The sequence below is a fragment of the Stigmatopora argus genome, chromosome 11, assembly GCF_051989625.1.
Source record: "Stigmatopora argus isolate UIUO_Sarg chromosome 11, RoL_Sarg_1.0, whole genome shotgun sequence".
Taxonomy (NCBI): domain Eukaryota; kingdom Metazoa; phylum Chordata; class Actinopteri; order Syngnathiformes; family Syngnathidae; genus Stigmatopora; species Stigmatopora argus.
Genome location: NC_135397.1, coordinates 5124010 through 5146065, shown reverse-complemented (window position 1 = coordinate 5146065; position 22056 = coordinate 5124010). Strand labels below are relative to the sequence as shown.

At 39.6% G+C, this 22056-nt stretch overlaps 1 protein-coding gene across 1 annotated transcript in view; it reads right to left on the bottom strand.

Moving 5' to 3' along the window:
* Positions 1–3839: 3839 nt before the first annotated feature.
* LOC144084822 (uncharacterized) overlaps positions 3840–22056 on the bottom strand; it is an 81156-nt gene continuing 62939 nt past the window's right edge. The window contains exons 34-51 of the mRNA XM_077613594.1: positions 21815–21868; positions 21438–21491; positions 21297–21350; positions 21135–21179; positions 20140–20190; positions 19932–19976; positions 18841–18867; positions 17271–17324; positions 16319–16363; positions 15136–15180; positions 14975–15037; positions 14052–14087; positions 12817–12861; positions 11868–11993; positions 11516–11582; positions 11286–11423; positions 7304–7381; positions 3840–4563 (exon numbers count right to left, since the gene is read on the bottom strand). Of these exons, the coding sequence (XP_077469720.1) occupies positions 4385–4563; positions 7304–7381; positions 11286–11423; positions 11516–11582; positions 11868–11993; positions 12817–12861; positions 14052–14087; positions 14975–15037; positions 15136–15180; positions 16319–16363; positions 17271–17324; positions 18841–18867; positions 19932–19976; positions 20140–20190; positions 21135–21179; positions 21297–21350; positions 21438–21491; positions 21815–21868 (1206 nt within the window). The 3' untranslated portion in view covers positions 3840–4384. The remainder of the gene's footprint in view (positions 4564–7303; positions 7382–11285; positions 11424–11515; positions 11583–11867; positions 11994–12816; positions 12862–14051; positions 14088–14974; positions 15038–15135; positions 15181–16318; positions 16364–17270; positions 17325–18840; positions 18868–19931; positions 19977–20139; positions 20191–21134; positions 21180–21296; positions 21351–21437; positions 21492–21814; positions 21869–22056) is intronic.

The window sequence follows — 22056 nt, the reverse complement described above, 5'->3', positions numbered from 1 at the left end:
AAACAGGAGTGAGGGGTCACACTGTCTCTAGTGTTTGTTGTAAATCTGTAAAAAAATATTTTTTGGAGTTGTGGTTAAATATATTTCCTACAAAAAAAACTGTGACATTTTGCCTCATTGACAAGATATTTTAATAATGTGTAGAAGAGGGATTTCATAGTGGAATTTAGTCTTTCTTAAGTTTAATCATATTAGCATTTTGTGGAGGAAACACAAAAGAGTTCCACAAATAAAGCAGTGAACAACATTTATTGCACGCAAGGCATATGTCAGTTTAAATCAGGGGTGTCCAAACTTTTTCTCCCGGGGCCCACGTGAAATCCTTCCATTTTTATTTTAAAAAAGCGTTTTAAAATTGTATTTTAAGCATGAACTCATTGGCTGCTATTGACAACGATAGCAGTCCAATCCATTTTGACTGGGAGGGCTTATTTAAGTGACTCCCTCCAACTAGTGTTCAAGTTGAGAATTGCAACGTAGGCTGAATTTAAGCTTCTTTTGCGGGCCATATTCAATCTTTTCCTCATTTGCTGCGTGCCACTAAAAACTGGGCAGCGAGCGGGAGTTAAATTTGGACCCCCCTTTAGAACTTGAAAAATAGAATAATAATAATAAAAAGTCAATTGAGTAAACAATGATTTTGCTTGGAAAAAAAATACAGAATTTTCCTGAATCACGTGTCAAACAGAGTGAGGTAGATTTGAGGCAAACAGAACCGAGGACAAAAGGACACTGTTAAAAACTCATTTTCTTTGAGAGCAGCAGGCAGACCGCTAAAATCTGACACCGCATGCTGAGATCCATACTTCCATCATAATAATTGTTTTTTCACATTATATACTTGTGTACATGTGGTTCGCAGAGTAACTTGCCATTTGGGAAAAGATGAAATAATATAGACAACAAAATCCGATTGTATTTTTGGGCTCCACTCAGTTAGTTACATTGATTTGGATGTAAAACACGGGTGAGGTAGGCTGTGACATCAGAAGCCACTTTGGTCGTTTGTTATCTCAGCCAAATAAAAGCCACATTAATATGAAGTGTACACACGCAAGAAGTGCTCAACTGAGGAAAAAACAGGAAATTCAGATTACTCTGCCATACCATTATGCCATCAGAATTCGATCAAGGTCATCTCTATTGTCTCAGGGGGGAGCCCATTATGAGGAACATGATGCAGAAAGCCACAAGCCAATTATTGAGCCTAATGCCCAGTCACTCTTCTGCATTTCATATTTTCACCATAATCCAGTAGGGGGCTCTTTAGACCCATAAATGAAATATTAGAATATAACAGCATGTGTTACACAACCCAGGTGTGACAAACAGGCATGCTACAAAAAAGGAAGAAATTGTGTAGATTTTTTTATGCTCAATGATGCGAGAAAGAAAGAAAATGTAGTATCATATGACTTAATGAGGAAGAGAGAGGGGATTATATTAACCACAAAAGGAGGGCAATACAAATCATAGCAGTATAGTCCAATTATAACAGCATCCAATAATAATAAGAAATATTATTGTAGTAAAATTTAATGGTAGCCTAGCCTATAGCATATTGCCTCAAAGCAGTGGTTTCAACTCTCTGTATGGTCTAAATGTCACAAAAAAGAAAGAGGATGAAATGACATAACTATATAATTCCCTAATCAAAAGATAAAACATCTACAAAACTAACGGAAGTATTAAATACCAATATTTCAATGACTGATACTGACCTTGTGTACCGTATTTTCACGACTATAAGGCGCACTTAAGTCTGAAATTTACTCCAAAATAGACAGGGCGCCTTATAATCCAGTATGCTTTATATATGGAAACAATTAAAATGTGTCATTCATTGAGGGTGCGCCTTATAATGCAGTGCGCCTTATAGTCGTGAAAATACAGTATTCAATATAATGCATAGTCTTCAAATCATTCCACTTTTTCCCACTTTTCAGAATGTTTGGCTAATTAAAGAACTTTCAATAGTGTAAATTTGAGTGTGAATAATGAAGTCTTTGTCTCTATGTGCCATGTGATTAACTGGGACATGCTAAAACGTCCGCCTAAAGTCAGCTGTGATTGGCTCCAGTTAATCTGGAACCCTATTGAGGACAAACGTCATAAAAAAATGAATGCACAGCACAAGAAGAGTCAGATCCACATTTATGGAATTTTTGCATGTAATCTCCTGCATTGTCAATTTACGGCTCACAATTTTCTGCTTTAAAAAAGGCGTATTTACAGGACTTGCCCAAACTAATATATGTATATACATACATTAAGCAAATTCTGTCACACAGCAAGACGCCTAAACAAAAGTGTGTATCATATCACATTGCAAGGAAATCCATGACTGCTTAAAATCCTTTTAAAATGAGATAAAAATGGTTTGCTACTATTTGTACGTTTCACCCTAGTAAGGAGAAGCGATATAGAAAATGCATGGATTGAACGCATACATGTCTTAATAAAAAAAAAAGCTTAATTTATAGACTGCCTTTGCAATAAATGCTGCAACCTAATAAACACAAATAAAGAAATAAGCTAATATTTACCACAGACATAATCAATTAAATTATGATAGAGGCTGTTTGACTCAAAACATATAACCAAAATGTCAACACATCTTCAAAAAATGAGTAAATAAATAAATAAATCAAAATCTTCCAGTCTTAAGACAATGAAATAAAAAAAAAACCTGAATGTCAATGTCAACATATCAATCACCGGCATAAATATAATCCGCAAACACAAACAAATCTAGCGCAAAAATATACAAATAGACCGTAGGAATTATGATCCGCAAACACTGTGTAAACAACACAACACTTTAAATCAACAAAGGCACACAAAGCAGCAACCTTTCCAACGGTGGAGACTGAGAACCTTAACGCGTCGTTAAAATGATAACTTGCTTGTGTAATTACATCATCAGGTCCCATTACAAGCCCCATTAGCCAGAAAGAAAATTCCGACGCTAAAGACTCATCACTTATCATTGTAGTACACAACTGAGAGTATTTACACATTTTGACAGCGTAAGATTAAAACATATGAAGGAGAGCTAGAGACAATAAAGAAAGAAATAGAATTGCAACAGCAATGCTGTTTACGTCAAGGGTTCATTCAATATTAGTACATAAATAATAAAGTCATTGTGCAAAAGGTCAACAAAAAAATGGCGGAATCAAGTTTTGATTTTCCTTGCCATGAAGTGGTAAAGTTAGCAGGAAAACTATTTCACAAAACAAAAGCAAGAATACTATGATGACTAAATTGTAACAATATTTATTTTTTCTACAGCGATATTTTTGATAGTAATAAGAAATAGCTTCAAGAAATAGTTCATTCTAATTACCAGTATCACAACTTCCAAAACTTGTAACAAGACAGTTTTATTTGTTTGTTTTAGTTACTATTTCTAGTCTTTATGGCCCTAAAACTCCCCCATAAAGCTGAAATTAAATCAACCACATGAAAAATGGAAACGTTTTAAGTACAGCAGATTTTCATGAGTATAAATCTGCCCTCAATGTGTTTTCTCTTTTTTTTTTGGTACAGCCAGTTGCCATGGCAAAGCTAATTAAAGACTGATGTTTCACCAATAAATGGGAAGACATATTTCTCCTTTTTTTAATGAGTATCATGCGTGATGAAAATCACTTTATGATAAACCTAAGCTACGCCAAAACTCACAAGAAACGGGTTAATCCACGTTCCAGAAATAAAAGAGTCCTTTTAATACATTCTTTAAGATCTCGGCACAAAAATAAATAATTCTATATCAGACACAGTGGATGCACTTTGGTTATACATAAGGCGCTAGATTCTTTTTTATTTTATTTTATTTCCCTCAAGATATTTCCATTTGTGAGGTTTTGCTCCTTCTCCCTTCAAACACACATCTATTATTACACAATTATTTAAATGTTTTAGGTCACCCCCGAGCCCTGCGCTAGCTTGATAAGAAGTTAGTTCCAAAGGGTTCCGGCTTAACCTGAAGACCACCATGCGAAATCGACAGAAGCGCCCTGAATTCTCTCGCAGGCACAAATGAAACAAACATTGTCATAATCTCATTCTGGGTCGTATTTTGCGCACGCCATGTACCCTTCTGCTAGCAAGTCGGCTTATCTGAATAAAACCAGAAGGGTGCAAAGGCGTGCCAATGAAGGGGGCAAACAGATATTTAAGATCACGTTATTCTACGAAAAGTCGTTGGGGAAACAACGATAGTTGAGGAGGAATGCATGACATCACGGCAGGGAAGAAGAGCGGGTGAAAACCGAGACCTAATCCAAAAGTACAACTTTCAAAATAACAAAGCCCAAGAGCAATGTCACAAAGAGACCCCTACTGCATCCAAACGTTGACTGGAGAGACCCAGATCAGATCACACTGTTCCCCTTTTCCGTTTACGGACAGCGTCTGGCTGTACTAGCGAGCTCGGGGCAGGATGGCCGAACGCCGCGCTAGGCTCAAACGGTTGACAGTCGCTTGGGTCGCACGTCCCAGCCGGTCCACGGGGTCCGGGAGAGCCGGTAGGACCCTGAGAAGTTGCGCCGGGAAGGCCTTGACAAAGGCGGAAAAAAAAATGCAAAGATTTTAATTGGATCAAGTGGTCAGCACATGTCCTTTCAAACGTATTCAATCTGTTCTTAAACTGGCATCCATTTGTCTTTACTTCCAGTTGTGAGTGGAGAAACATTTCCACATTCTAATAGGAAAACGTCACCATAGCAGATAGTATGTTACCAAGCAACAACTTGGAAATACAATCTAAAGAGCTCTTTGTATTACAAACAGTACAGCATGTCCAGTCTGTTTGTTGCTTCCGTATCAGTTACAGAGCACGGCTCAATGTAAGCCTTCAATTATGGCATCCATCTAAGCAGCTCGCTAACATCAATTCATGGAGAGTTCTTGCAAAATAACACACGCCTTACTGCACACGCAGGATAAAAAAAAAAACATACACGCACGCAGACATCATAGGCTTTTCATCATACCCCCCTCCCCACAACCACCCACCACAATCCATCTCCTGCCTAACAGGTCACACAAAACCGTCTACAGCTCTGCTCTTGTTATCCCTCTATTCGCGCAATTGTTTGCATGAACTGGGCAGACACTGTAAGCTAGAGCAACTCATTTCAACCCAGAATATCGATATTGTACTTGAGGTGGGGGGCTAATCGGGACCTAAAGTGACTAAAATGTATTTACCGTATTTTGCTGTTTAATATACCCCCCATTTAATATACCCAGGTACATTAAACGGCAGGGGTATATTAAATGGCGCACAAACGGGAAGGTATGATCCACTACGCACTCATTATGCCGTGACGGGGTGCATCAACGTTTTGCAGAGTAAAACTACTTACTGCTCAGATTAAAACTACTTACTGCTGAATAAAGTCTGACTTGGAATTTTAATAAACTTAAGTATCTATAATTATGCCCCCATGAACACCATACAAATCTTGCCAAAAAAGCTGAGTTGCCGTTTAATATACCAGGGTATATTAAACATCAAAATACGGTAATTATTTATTGCTTATTGTGAGGCGGACCAGTGGACGAGTGGTTAGCATGTGGGTCTCACAATTCCCCGTCCGAGGATTTGCTCCAAGGTCGCTCCTTGTGCCTTGGGATTGGTTGGACAATTCAGTGTGTCCCCCGCTGGGTTAGGCTCCTATACCCTCGCGAGCTTTGTGAGGATAAGCGGTTGACAAAATGAATGAATATTGCCTTTAGTATCAACAGAAGAAGACAGGTCGATCATCGCTTGTCTTCTTTTCATTGTCGTCATCTCCTGTCTTTGTTAATAGACGTGTTTTTGATTAATTTGGTGACAACTGACAAGAAGATTGGCATGTGTCTCTCTGACTGGCGACCAGTCTAGGATAGTCTGCCTTTCGCCTAAAGTCGCCTGGGATAGGCTCTGTCAAACCCCTGTTTGATGACCTGTTACTGTGAAGAAGAAAAAAACGTTCTCTTTTCTAACGAAGGAAATAGATGAGCTTTCTTTGTCCCTGCACATAAAATGTGCACCTCGGGGGAGGAGATGAACGACGTTAAAATCAGTAATAACTCAGCCGTCAAAGGCTGGAAATCAAAGTGGCCTTGCTCACTTGCCACAGCTCCATATCACCTGTGGGATATTATTTCTGACTTGGCGGAAGCGGGGGGACACGCTGACACCCGGTCGCGCGATATTGAAGAGTTTTGTTTTGGAGAAACATTAAACTTGTTTTTTTTATTACTTTTGAACAGAACTGCTAGTCAGTCAGGAGTAAATGGGGGGACCTGGCCATCCATCTTTTCCAGATGGCCCTCATTCCCAAGCTTTCGTTGCTTCCACTTGGTTTCCTCGCTATATCTCAGTTCGGGTTTTGAAGTGATGGTTTTTTTATGGGGTTTTACAGTATCGGTCGGAAGGATTTACGGGCATTTGGAGCGGCAACATGCTGGTCAGCACCGGCACAGGTCTACTGAAATAGATACTTGAATGCTTAAGGAAAAGACTAATAATTGTCAATATTGCAGCTCATTCTAACGTTAATGGAAACAGCTCCAAAGTGTTCCGCAGCTAATGCACTGCACCGAATGGAGCGTGTGTGCAACGTGAGAGGGATTCATCAAAGGTTGATGCTGACAACAGCTCAGTGTTGATGAAAGTGGTGAGGCGGAATCAACACACTTAAGCTTAAGGGCAAATCTGAAAGCAATTGATTAAAAGATAGCCAATACTCTGAAGTTAAGGGATGCCGCAGAATTCGTACCCCACATACTATGTTAGGCAAAGCATTGGGTGGGGGGCATTTTCTGGACGTTTAATGACGTCGGTGGCAATGAAATATTGTGAGAAAAGTATGTGACAGCCCTATTTTTGTCCAGATTTTGGGTCATTTATACATTTTTTTAAAATGAAAAGACATTTTTGGGGAAAAAAATTCTGGATTAAAGAAAGCTATTTTTTGGGGGGATATTTTTAAAATATAGGAGATTTTAGTTAACATTTCCATGTGTTAATTCCAATTTTTTTGCATTATAGTTTATGGACCTTGCGTTGGGAAATCCGACACAAAAACTAGTAGGAAAGATTCAGGGACTTGATCTGACCTTAAAATGATGGTTACTTCCCAAATTCAAGTAAATATGCCCCAAATTCAAACCGAGTTATCAAATTAGTCAGTAAATTCAGATGAGCAATTTCTTGTATCCTGCATACCTTCGCACAATAAAGGCTGAAAAACATTGTCATAGTGTACATACACAAAGAGCTGTAAGCTTTGTTTGCTGGTCTTACCTGGTGGTCCCGTGGGTCCTGGATCCCCCTGTAGGCCGAGACCAACCTGACCTCTTTCTCCTTTCTGCCCCCTGTACCCTGTAGAAAAAAAATAAAAAAGTCTCAGTGTACAAATAACAGAAGCGCTGACTGTGCGGTGTCATGTGTGCATGAAGAACACACGGCGTTAGTAATGTTAGCAAAAATGCCACAACAAGGTCTTATCCAAGGAGATTCAAGGTGGCGATACACTTCTCACACCTTCATATTCATCCAGGGAATTCTACGCATTAGCTCCCGGATGCTATAAATAACACCCCGAGTGACGGCAATGTCAAACAGCAGCTCTGTGATTATTTGGGGTGAAGCAGCTTTGCAAGTTGACATACATACAGGTTACTCTCTTCCCACCGCCGGTCCCATACCTTGAATAATAAAAGACGTAGCGACATGCCGTCAAAGTGTGGAAATCATCAAAGGAGCCATCTGCGTGTTAACTGATGACACCGACACAGGCGCATCGCTTTCAAGATTCCACAACAGAGCAGAGGCTGATCAGATTGGAAAAGGATCAAAGGCGGATTCACTCCACAAACACACTTGGGCCAAGGGACAAAATAAATTTAGATGCAATTACTGGGTCAAGACAGTTCAACTAAACGCTCTCGGAGTCGCAGTCAATGATACAAACGAGTAGTTTGCTCGTCAAGCGCAGGCTCACTCTGAAACATGCTCGTACTGGAATTTAAGTTGGAAAGAAAACAATGAAAACTTGGACGAAAACATGAACTTGATGTAATACTAACCCCATCCGCCTTGGGGGACAGTGCGCGTGTACTTTGCTGGTTAAACGCTGAAGTCAGCGTGTTGAAAGAACAACTTTGGAGGTTGACGTGCCTCTATCTATGTTTTTAAGTAGTAAACTTCTGCAACACAATCCAGAGACACGGCATTCAGGGTTTTAATTAGCAACTGCAATTAGAAGTGCTGTCATTAAGAGCAACCTTGGCGCTGATAGTTTGCCATCCTCTATCTCAACTATGGTCCAAAATTGAATTCTGTTATATTATTATAAAAATCCATGACATGTTGAATATGCATAATTAGTAAGATTAATTTAATCTTTCATGAAAAGTATCGTATTTTGTCACAATATCGGTAGTTGTGTGCGTTTTATCGTGCATTTTGACAGCTGTAAATCAAACCACTCTTACTACTCCTCTTTATAAACTAATCATCTGAAGTACTGTTTGTAAAGAGAGCTTTTTATATGACTTTAATACGCAAAGCAGTACTTGTCGCAAGTTACTAGCGACATTTTCACTGGTTTGAAAATAGAGGCGTCACATCGGCATAAACAAAACATACACACACACAATCAAATCTTTAAAAAAATCAGATGGGACGCAAAAAATTGTGAAAATCCCTAATTTAAATTAGCCCTTGGAAGTTGAAGAAATGGAAGATCATCCCACCGTTTCCCTATAACTCAACGCAAAGACATTCGTGCTTTTTACACAAACACACACACTCAAGCAAAAAGCACGCTAGAATGAGTGAATATTCCCCCTCAGAGGCCTTTGAAGTAATGGAGTCAGGACTAGCTGTAGCATGGTGTGCATCTTGTGTGCACTGACAGGAGCATCAAACATTGCGCTGCCTGGCCCAAAGGAGAAACGCTTCAACGCATACGTGTCACAGAAAATCTCCGAAAAAGGCCTTGCGATTGCTCGGAAAGTGAGCGTGTATGAGAGAAGAGGGCTTTGGGAGGGGGCGCTTTGTTGCAATAATGAGACTTCTTTTTAGCAATCACCCTGCCTGGGGGATTTCATTCAGTGGGAGGTGACACTCTGGTGGGGGGGAGAATTCTCAGAACCTTAAGTAAAAAGACACTGAGCGATGCTTCTTGGTGGCAATTTTACCCGGAAATATAAATGGCTTTTACTGGCACTGATTGACAAAATATGTTGGAAACAAAAACGAAGGGATACGCTTTGATTGATTGGATCAAGACGCAGGATGAACATTTATTCTCCACCGTAGAAGAGAAACAATCTTTCCTTGAGCACAATTTAGGAATAAAAAATGTTGGATTAGAACAGTAACATTGCGATAGTGTACAAAATATAATCGCGAAACAGATTCCGTCAGTATTGTCGGACATAAAAAAAACGCAAATACAAAATGATGTTAAAAGCACAAAATGGAGAATTAAAATGGACTCTCCAAAGTTGAACATCAAACGTGCTAGAGTAAAAAGTTCATTTGACAGTGGTTGACGTCTTTTGATACTTAGTTTTAGGAATGAGCAGACTTTACAAAAGTTATTCCTCTTTCAGATGTTCCTCTTACAGGCTTATGGTGGTGTATATTTTAAAAAATATAGATGTATATTGAAATAAAAAAGGATAGGAAAATAATGGTAGTGAGAGATATGGGTTGATAGATAATAAAAAAATTCAGCCAGCATTAACCAAAACACATAATGCTCAACTTTGGAGGTCCCATTGCATTAAAATATGTAATTACACAAAGGGATGGTTTTGATGTTTGCTGAGCATAATAAAAAAAGAAGCCTGAAAGAAAATGAAAATGAAAATTGTAAAAGAAGATAAAAGTAAATGGATGGCATTACGCATGCAATCATAAGGAAAACATTCTATTAGAAATAGAACCAAAGAAAAAAAAAGAGAAAAAGGACTCTAGATTTAACAGAAGGCTTATTTTTCTCCGTAAACAATTCATTTTGGCAGAGAGGAAAAGGCAAATTGGATGTTCCAGAGGATCGCCGTCTCCAACAGAGGATGACGAGAAATAATGAGGAAATATTACCCTCAAACTCTCTCCACAGATGAGTGGAGTCAACAAAGCAAAAATTAGGAAGTTATAGAATTCTAGATTCATCAAGGGAGATAATGTTCCTTTTTATTCTCGGTAAATATTTATTCCAAGGCTGCATTAAGACCACCCTATAAAACTTTCCCATGCACAGGACAGAAAAAAAAACAAGAACAAGCAACCAAAAATCCAGGAGCGGCATCAACACAGCACACATATTTATAGTGTGTTTTTAGTCTCCTACATTAGCTGGATTATTAATGAACGGGAGAAGCAGCATTTTATATTATAGCGGTGTAAACATGTCGTGATGTTGTGAGGTAGATGCTAAACTCAGAGACAACACAGTTGGAAGAATAAAGTTTGGGCAGCGGAACTGGGATCGCAAACAATTAATCCACTCTTCCCACTTATTATTTTTCTTCCACCCTTGATCGAGGTACCAAAATTGAGGCGGCTTTCCTGTACGCTACGATTGAAAAAAAAAACTCTTATTGACAGTCAATTCTTCATGAGTCTTCAGAAAGCCGACTTGCGCCACAACCTCTTGGCCTTTTTTCCTCGGCTGCCCGCCCCTCATTCTAAAGAGAAAAACACCCATGAATCCCAAGAAAATTTAGATGGGATCTAACTACAATCACCCAAGTGGACAATAGCCTTTTTCCTTCCTTATTTAATAAAATAAGCAAGTAATTTTACCTTTCTAAAGCAAGCGACTCTACTTTTGCTAATCTAATGTGATCCAAGAACACTTGGTGTGCATCGGGAAATTTCTGCTCCGCCTCCACCACTCCGATGTTATGAGCTTCAGCAATGACTCTTGCATGAAAATTGTTAAGAAAAGTGTCAAAAGCTTTTTACTCCATGACAGTGAGAAGCAGAACTTTTTCAATGTTTTTCCAGCCTCAATATAAACTGCAGTAAAATTTAGTGTTTTATTATTTAGCCAAGTTATTTGTAAAACCGTGTTTTTTCCCCCATTTGATGCACACCGTTTGCCACACATGTTAAATGTGTTATAAAACTAAATAGATAACACAAAGCGAATTTGCGCAATATTAGCCATGTTCCATTCTGTAGCTCACGCAGTCAATGTTAAGCAACCTTATGTATGATTGAGGTCATGAAATAGGGTCCTGTTCACCTTGGCCAATTGTGTTCATACCTTGAGGACCAGGAGAACCAGGCTCTCCTGGTGAGCCTGGCAAACCGTCCTGGCCAGGTAGTCCTGGAGGTCCTTGGACTTGCGAGGCTAAAATGCCCACTGGCAGCTTCTGAATCATGGCTGGGGTTGACAACTTTTCTACAAGACAAGACACACACAATGAAACCATGAAAAAGAGAAATATACTTTTGTTTAGAGAGAGATGATAGATTTAGAGTATTTTTTTTTACCTTCAAAGATTCTTAATATTTCACTCCGGATGAACATTTTGATCTCTTCCATGAGGGTTTGGTCTCCCTGTGGACCAAGATTTGTTATACTTTACAATATCGCAGTTTGCTTATTGTGTACTCAGTGCATGCATTTCTTAACCCTTAGCCTGTAAAAAACAATGTCCAACTCATTTAAACTGGGAGGTTATGTTTTACAATGTAAGTGCTGAAGCCAGGTGGATAAATATAATAATACATTTACCTGTCATGCAGACCTTTTAACAACACAGTACACGGTGCATACTTTGTGAGGGCGTAGTCAACATATTTAAAAGTGGTGATTACTCGAGAGTAGAACTGAATGACTTACCAACCGTCCCGGAGGGCCGGTATCTCCCTTTTTCCCTGGGGGTCCACTGGGGCCAATCAAGCCACTTTCTCCCAGGCGTCCTCTTTCTCCCTGGACACCTCTCTCTCCAGGAATTCCTGGATCCCCCTGCATTGTTGAAATCCAAACAAACAGCTGATGGGGTTATCCATGGCTATTGCTTAAAACATATAGAAAAATTAGATCTATTGCTATTCCAGTTTTTTGCCTGTTAAAAAGGTGTTATCCAGTCGCAGGAATTTTTCCAGTAAGCATCAATTTTGCAAGATTTTTTTCCAGTAAGCATCAATTTGCAAGATTTTTTTCCAGTAAGCATCAATTTTGCAAGATTTTTTTCCAGTAAGCATCAATTTTGTGTAAGTCGAGCCCAAACTGAACTGACGGCACTCTATTTAAGATGTGGTTTTATTATGCAATGCTTTTCAAGTGATTTCAAAGGAGTTGGAGGAGAATATTTCTGTGTATTTAATTGTCTGAATAAATAATTTTGTTTGCGACTGTTGCTCTTTCATAATATATATCCCAAAACTATAATTACAGGCAATTTAAAACAATGCTGCCCAAAGTGGTATACAAACTATACAGAATAAAAAAAAAACAGCCAAATGAATTAAATAATCCAATAAAGCAAGGCAAAACAAATCGAGTGGGAGAAAATAGTGTGCCTTGTAAATCCAATTAAATAGTTAATAGTTAGTGTGCATACTATATGTAAGTCAAACTATAATGGTAATGGATTTTCACTTGTTTACCTGAATAGTATAACAAACTATCTGTGGTGGGGAATGTTTTGAAATGTGCCAGGATGCACGACTACCCAGAGAAAAGGCACGTACAGAGAGGATAAATGTGTCTGTCTTACAAAGCCGAGCATCGCAGAGCCTCTTTGCCGGATGCACCTTCCAATATGCAGTTGTAGCAAAGTACTTACACGTTCCCCTTTGGATCCTCTGTCCCCCAGTCTCCCTGCGGTTCCCTTTAAATCAGAAAATAAAAATAAACACATTAAATATAGATTTACAACTGTGTACAAGTCTAACGTGTGTTACACACATACTAAGGAAGTGTGATTCCTTATGAAGTGCATTACAGAAATTAACAGGTCATTAAAAAAAACATGAAGCAAGCTTTGAGTGAAAGAGAAGATGCGGTCTGTTGCCAGATGAGTGGGAACTAATTGCTTATTACCCAGCCCAGGTGTATTGTTTGTCTACCTTCCTACAGTCTTTCACCTTCTGCAATGTCACGGCTCTTCTCCATCTCTACTTTCTCGTGAATGCAGAAGCAGGGAGTGAAAATCTCAAACAGAACACTCGGACTGCATGTCTCAACAACATCTTGTGTCTTTTAACCACACACTGTCAGCCCTCATTGCTTTCTGTAAGCACCCTCCGCGACACCCACGGGAGCATCCTCGTCTCCATTTCTAGTCGGATTAAGGACGGCTAGCATGCGGTTTGTCAGTGGAGCAAGACTCTCTATTTACTTTCTATCGTCTTAACCACCAACACATATTCCTCACAGCCTGATTGGGTGCTTTAAATCTATGGTCTTGCCCATTGACTTGCTTTCTAGAGATTTACGTTGAAGCACAAATTGAAGGCATTTGAGCTGGAGGAGCGAAGCCCCCTGCTAGATGGCACTGTTCCTCTATGAAAAGCCAACCTGATGCGGGGTAGTGAGATGTAACAAGCCAGTGCAGTCCAGGGCTGAGATTATCCAGGAGGAGTATTAACCAATAATCAGGGGAAAAACAATAAACTATTGGCGCAGTCATTAGTGTGCTGGCTGACAAAATATTGTAAATCAAAAGGCAAAATGCGCAACCAATGCCGAATGTCTCGGTAGGATTATTTAGGAAACTGTCTAATAAAAGTGATGACTTATCACAATAATGGTTTCTGTCTTTGAGTAAAACGCTTAAGAATTGCCCGCCAGCATTAGTTGTGTAATTAGAGTGAAAAGACGAAAAATTAACAAAGTCCTACCTCAGCAGGCTTAATCATTAAAACGTCAAACAATATATGCAAATGGATTTTATGCACTCAGGTGGTTCCAAAGAAGTAGGGTTGGGATAAAAATCTGCTGCGCCATCTCCCTGCAGCTCCACACATGTAAAGCACTTTCCATAAGGGGATTTTAATGGCGCGCACACACACAACTCACCTTATAGCCGGGAGTCCCATCTTTTCCAGGTCTGCCCTGCTCAAGGAGCGCAACACAAACAAAGACATTTGGTATCAGCTACTTCGATTGGATCAGCACCGCTGCACCTCGGCTAATCTCTAATTTAATAGGATATCTAAACCATCCTGATTATTTAGCAAGTGCACTTTCATTGTAAACGTGTAGGTGGGGGGGGGGGGGGGGTTACTACAGAAAGGATCTTTTATGGAAATGACATCAAGGAATGTGATCATCGAAATGTGACGTGACTGGACGTTTGGTCGCCGGACGTTTGGTCGCGGACGTTTGGTCGCGGACGTTTGGTCGCCCGGACCCAAACGTCCGGCGACCAAAAGTCCGGCGACAAAACAAGGTAAAACAACACGGTCTACGCATCAATCAAAGCCAACAATGGCCCTGAGCAGTTTCACTGAGCAGACGTGTGAGTGTATAAGAGTTTGTATGTACATGAGTTGTCCCCTTAGGAAGGGACGTCAGTCAGGGTCTTAACAAGTTCTCCAATAAAACACAATAAAAGTACGGGAAATTTGGAGCTTTTCTTTAGCCTAATAATTAATAGGGCATTAAGTATGACTAAATAATAATTCGCAGTTTGTATTTAGGGAATTTGAGCAACAATTTAAATGGTAATTATCAATGACCTTCCGGGCGACCAAACATCCGGCGACCAAACGTCCGGCAACCAAAAGTCCGGCGACCAAATGTCTGAGTACCAAATGTGATAGGAAGCACATTTTATAGCTGTTGTTGTCGTACCATGTACGTGCCCCCTCCCCTTAATGATGAAACACCTTTAGAGGCATGACAAAGAGTTGGCCGGCGTGAACATCCCGCTGTGGTACTTTGGGAGCATGTCGCTGTGATTAAGAGGGCAGGCTCGTTGAATACGTGGGGATACTCACAGCCACACCTTGGGGTCCCTCGGGTCCCGGGAACCCCGTCTCTCCGAGCGGGCCCCTCTCTCCCTGTCAAAGAACAGAAACGAGTCAACGTGTCAGGCGACGGCGATAAAGGGATGATGTGAAGATTGACAGCTCAAAGAGAGTCGGAGGCTGACGCTCACCGGCTCTCCTGGGATCCCAGGGTCTCCCCGAGGGCCGGGTTTCCCCTGTCAATCACAGGCAAAAGAAAGGAATCGTCAGGGTTTGACAGACCCTCAGTGCTGTCATATATGGAGGGACTCTGCAGCCTCTCATTTATAATAGAACCAAGCACAAACCCATCGAATGTCATCCCCTAAAAAAGTTGAGGACACACCCCTTTTTCCAATGCCAGGCTTTTGTTGTATTAAAAATGAGAAACTGTTTCTTATCATTAATATGACCGACAGTAACTCTTTAAAAATCATAACAAACAAACAAGAAGTCAACAATGGTGATATGTTATATTGTAACTGGGGATGTAGATTTTAGATTTATTCTAAATAGTATTTAGAATAAAGAAACCAAGTTGGGGTAAAAAGGAAACGTGATTTGGCCCAAATAAAGCTCAGCTTTTCTAGCAGACTTTTCCTGACATCATAGAGCACGAGACATGGTCCCTTAGAGAGTTTTCACTCCAAAAGATAAGCCAGAAGTAGGTTTAACCACCATTTTCAAAACAGTGAATATACAAAAAGAGCAGCGTGAAGACAGAAATGTCAGAAAAGAAACTTCTAGAACAGCTAAAATTCATTGGTCAGCAATCAGGAGCACTTTTAATGAATTTTATTTGTCAGGCAACTCCCACTTGAGTTGAGTTTGAATATGATATAAGGACCAAAACCACATCCATGCCGGCATTTTCTTAGCAGTTATTGATTTCTATTCCCCCTATTAAAAAATAGTACTTCATTATTTTTCCCTGAAGGAGTCTTACAGGCGATAGAAATAAAAAGTTTAGAAATGAATTATCTTGGTCTTATCTTTTTTTTCCACATAATTTGAACAAGGTTGTGTAAGACCTTTTTACAATCCACTTTATTTTAGCATAATTTTCCTGTGTCGACTTGTACAACCTTGGAACAACAACAACAGATGATCAAACCAAGATATTTGTTTGCATGAACATCCAAGCTGCACAATATATAGTTTAAAAAATATATATACACTACATGTTCTTAGCAATTCTGCTAACTTGAGAGCTACAGCATTCAATTCATGGCTTCTTCACCATAACTTACTTGTAAAAACAAGTATGTGAGGTAAATCTGTGAATTTAAACTATCTCTAGGTGTCATTGTGAGTGAGTGAAAAGAAACTACTTACAGTAGGACCAGGAATTCCAGGTGAACCAGGCAGGCCAACATCCCCCTAAAGGAAATGTTGCAGTTATGTCAGACACACAGTGAATATAGAATACTGTTGTGCATAGGGTAGTGTTGTGTTTTTCCACAACAGTACATCATTTTTATGCTTCTGACACTATAACAGCTCACACTGGGAGTTGACTTGAAAGCAACATGATTTCTGGCCAATAACACAAAGATAATTAGATTACAGGGTTAAATATTATGATGAGAAGAGAACCTCTCAATGAAGTTGATGAACATTTGCCTGCCTCTATTTTTTTAAACATTATTTATGGTATGATAATGTATGCAAAATAACCCACCTCAACACTACACCAGCATCCAATGCATAATGAGTTGAATATATTTATTGATTCATTTTTAAATCATATTTTGGCATAAACAACTTTTGATAGCTCACTGAAGATGATTCATTATGCTTGCTGTATCCCATGTTATTCTTTTATTTTGCAAAACTTGATGATGAATAACTTTTTGAGCACTAAGTGTAACTCCTAAACTAATTGATAAAGACGTTAATCGAGTGTTTGGACACATCTTGAACTAGTTCTTGTAGATATTATTATTTTTTATCTTGTCAGATGACTCTGTATTCAAATATTTTACTGGAAAGGTAAAGACAATCTCTATAAAAGACATTGTTTTTTTTCTTCAGTGTTGAATACTATCTTATATTTAAATTCAAACTGAAAGACTAGAAGTCAAAAACCCAAGAGCAGAATCACAGAAAAGGGAAGCAACTTTATTTAATTAATAAACTATTGACCACAATAGAAAAAATCCAAATGACCAACCTTGAATGTTGACTATGTGTCTCATATTTATTACTCATCCAATAACGCACAACAATGAACTGATGCTACCTTTAGCTGTGGGAATTTATTGTGCTATTTTTATGAGATGCTTACCTTGGCACCTGGTAGACCTTCAAGCCCAGGTAATCCCATGAGCCCCGGTTCTCCCTGGAAGTAAAGCAAATGACACAATCAGCTTCCTGAAAGTAAGGGGATGAAAACAAACCAACAAACCCAAACATTGTTTGTGAAAACAAAATCTCGTTTCATCATCCCCATTACTATTTTGGTGGCACTGGCTTATGATGAGCTCTTGGAAACTATACTTATTTTATGACTGTCAGTAAGTGTTAGGGCTTCAAAGAGAGATCCAAACGACGTATCTCACAATAAATTGAACTCTACATGACACGAGGCGTCACACGGTTCGATCTGTGCTCTCGGCACGCTCGGTCGGTTATTAATACACGCCATCACGCGTCAATACGAAGGTGATCCCGAGGGAACGATGCTTCGACCTCGCCCCATTTTATCGTATGATCTACGGGATAAGTTGTCACACTTGATGTGCCGTAGATGAGACGGCCAACGAGTCACCCTCACCCCCCCATTTTAAAAAATCCCAATCAGGCTTAGTTTATGCCCTAAAAATAGCGAGCTATTTCCAGCGGCGGGAACAAGAGATGGCCTCCATTGAGCTCATTTTGTTCAAGCTGCCATGAAGAAACTCCATTATGTGGAAAAGAGGGGCAACCGGCGCTGACATAGATGGATTGTGCAGGTAATTGTCACACATGTAGATTGTCACGAGTAAGGGAGCATTGTTAAGGGGGAGCAGGGGGGGAGCCAGGGGATCAGCTGTGAGACGGATTGAGGCAATTCCACCACAGCACTGGTGCTGCTCACACAATTTATTAAAATGTCAAATTAACATCGTGGTGAAAAATCACAGTGCAACAAAACAATAAAATCTACAATTGGCCCCTTGCGAATAAAGAATTCACTGTGATGGCAGGAGCCGAGTTGTTTCCGCGGCTGTGTGGATTGTTTTCAGGCATCAGTAGAAAGAAGGCGGGGGTCATATAAGGAGGCGGGGGGACATTTGAAGAGCGTGAAAAGATTCATGGGTTCCCGCTGGCAAAAGCAATGTGTTGCTACTATTTCATATTTTGGGGAGACGTCGTTTGTGTGTGTGCATGCGTTGGAATTTCAGCATTCAGCGGCTTTAGAGCGATGTTTCTCAAGCTTTTTTTTATACGTGCCGCACTCTTTTTGCATTGAAAAAATTCTCAAGGCGCACCAGCAGCTGAAAATGTTCCAATTTGAAACAATGGTGCCTATCTTAACAATATAAAGTCGACAAAAGTTGAAACCAAACAACTTCCAGGTCACGTTACATAAAGTGACTGTAATCTCAAAACGTTACAATTTGTATCTTGTAACAGTACAATCTATGATTCAATGTTTGTCATATTTGGATTTTAATCTCGTAATATTAACATTTTTCTCCCGGAATATTCCAATTGATGACTTCTTATAATTTGCACAGAGTTTGGAAAACACTGCTTTAGAGAACACGGACTTGCAGTGCATCGGCAATATGCGCATTGAAATACATCAATTGATAACCAAATTCCCAACATATATTTCATACACACATGAAAAAGAAACAAAAAATACTCACTGAAAGTCCTTCATCTCCTTTGGGACCCTTAAAGAAAGGACATATACACTGTTAATATGACCATTGAGACTAACTGTATACACCTTACAGCTATAATGTCATGACTACTTGCTTTTAATTAAAAATAATAATAATACAAAAGCACAAATTTGCAAATGTAATCTATTTAAAACATGCAGATCTACATGTTTGCAATGTTCTATGTGTTTTCTACAAGAACAAGAACATTTTTTTTTGTTCATGCTGTATAAATTATCCTTTTTGGAACAGGTAAATTATCATTTTTCACTGTGTTGGTTGTATGTAAATCATCACATTTGCCATGTTGAAACCTTGAGCCACAGCCATGCATAATGATAGTAAAATATGTATCATAATGTTTGCAGCGTCCTTTAGTCTGGATTATGGTAACCATGTGCTTCTTGCATTTCATTATATTACATGTAAATCATTCGTATACACTACGTTCTGTTTTCAGTGCACTTAACATAAATCATCCCATTGGAGCAGGCAAATCATCTCATTTGCAGTGTTGAAATTCATGTACATCAACACGTCACTTATTGCGTTCAATGTATTCTATACTCCCAAGAAGGATTTTAGCCAGTGAATGAGGCAACACAGAGAAGGCAAACCTAAAGATTCAACAGTAGAGATGTTTATTTTGGTGTTGTGGGGGAATGATCCCTATGGGGCCTTTGATTTGATGTCTCCTCGGGCCTGACGAGCATACAAAGTGCCTGATAAGGAAGAGCGGTGCAAGGGGAATTTCAAAGTGGGCAATTTTGCCTTGGTACTGTGTGGCTGAACTCTGACTTCCATTTGCAAATCGCTGATGTTTTGTGCATCCCGGGGCAGTCCTGAAACTCCTGCCTGAGCACGAGGAAGCCCCGCAGCCTTAACCCACCAAGCCACAGCTACCGCAGCTTTCAACGAATGAGACCGAGCGCGATATGAGAACCTCAGAAGCCGAGATAACACCGGAGGGCCGGTGTTTCTTTTCTCTCTAGAACCAACATGTCTATCAGCTGATGCTGGCTCAGCGTGCACTTTGAAGGAATCACTTCAGGCATAACAATGATTTTACTTACCGGAGCACCGGGAGCCCCGGGGGGTCCTAAAATAGCTCCGCCACTCTGAAAAGACATGATTTTGACTTTATGGCTTTCTATTCCACAATATGGGTCAAACGAATTTTAACCAGAGGCATAGACTTTTTGCTGCCAAAATGATCGATGGCATTGCGCCGTGCACTCCATGCATCGGCGGATCACGACGACGCTGAATAAAGATCTTTACCTGCAGCTTGTAGAGACCGCTCATCCCGTTGCCCTCCACGTAGGGTACCCCCTAAAACACAACCAGCCGTAAATCACATCACATTCTATGTGGCTTCCTTGCACAGATTTTCCAACATCAGGTGTTCATATAGCAAGCGCCCGGCAGTTATTTTCTAGTAAGCCATGATTTCACAATGAGACATGATGGTTGAGAATAGATTGGAATGAGAATTGATAACCTAAGAACAACCAGTGAACTACGTAGCACAACAATTGAGATACACTCAAAGACTTTTGGTGGGGTATTCCAAAACAAATATGCTATTTTTGCGCATTTTAGATGATTCAGTGAATGAAAGCCTTTCAAAAAGAGAAGGAGTTAAGGTACTCATTTAGAGGCAAGTGGATGCCCGTGCCCTTTTCAGGCCACTGAGCCATCCCCTGTCCTCCCACTCCGCACTTTATGAGCCTATGGTGTGTGTGTGTGTGTGTGTGTGTGTAAAGGGGGAAAGGCAGGTTCAAGGGGACGCCTGATGCATTATAGATTGGCTTTGGAAGCGCTTACTCACTGGCCTTTTAGAGGAAGTGGACATGGTTCAATGCCAGCAAGCGGGTCATCACAATGTCATCATATTTGGACTTGTTTGTCATTTTTCTCTCTTGTCCTGCACTAAATACTGCTAGAATGTTTGAAATAAAAGTGTGATATAACTTTATAAAGGGATTGTAATATTTTTCTCTTGGTTTATAATTTGTTGGAGCAAGAAGAGTGCAAAATAGCATTTATTTATATTTATTTTATTGCAATTGGCTGGCCATCGTTTCAGGGTGTCCCCTGCCTGGTGCCTGGGAATGCAAGTCTATTAATAATAATCATAAAGTATATTTTCTAAAACTAGATGTCTCACTTGGAAAAGCACACTAAAGCATTCTAATGTAAAAAAAAAAAAGGTGAATTGACACGTTTAGCCCATTTCTAATTAGCGCTTTGAATTTGTTTGTCTGATAACTTACTGGAGGTCCTGGAAGGCCTGGTCGACCAGAAGGTCCTTCATTTCCCTGCAATTATCAAACAATAAATAATATTTAGAGAAATATTGGGTGGAAAAATCTTCCCCCCAAAAAACAAATATTTAACTCTGTATTGTAGTATAACTCTGAAATAAAATAACATACTTTTTCTCCCCTAGATCCTGTTTGTCCCATTGGACCAGGGCGACCCATGAGGCCCTGTAAACAAACCAGAACAGTAAACTTTTCCTATGGAACACACATTTTGTCATGAGATTCACATCTTAATAAACATGAGTGTCTTACTGGCTCCCCGGTGCGACCTGTCACTCCAGGAAGTCCCGGAACACCAGGAGGGCCCTGAGAGATTAAAAAAAATACGCTTTTGCATTGGAAATTGAACATTTGATTAACGAAAATACTGAGTCTTCATGAACTCTGCCTCAAAAATACATGTAATTTATTATAACCCATTCACGCCCTACTTTTGAATTCTGATAACACGAGCTGTTAATCATTGTTACAAAATACCGTATCACCATCTCGCAGAGCAAAAGTTGGCCATGTAACGTGATTTTTTTTATTTTTTTGTCTATGTTAACCAGATTAGAAAAAAGAAATAAGGCATTAGAACAACTGAATGCCAACCTTGTGCCAAAAAGCTTCCCATTTTTTGTACTCACTTCATCACCTTTATCTCCAGTGGGACCAGAAAAGCCTCGTTCTCCTTTCAGTCCCTGTTTAAAAAGCTTATGTCAGAAAGTATGGTAGAAATGAAATGCCTCAGATTATTTTCTTACAAACAAACATCATTTGGACTTGTATCTTCAAAAACACACGAAAACCAGAATGTAAAAAGGGATTGCTGTGAAGAAATCACTATTTACTTTTCAGTTTGCGTTGGAGAAAAAAAAAGAAACTGGCA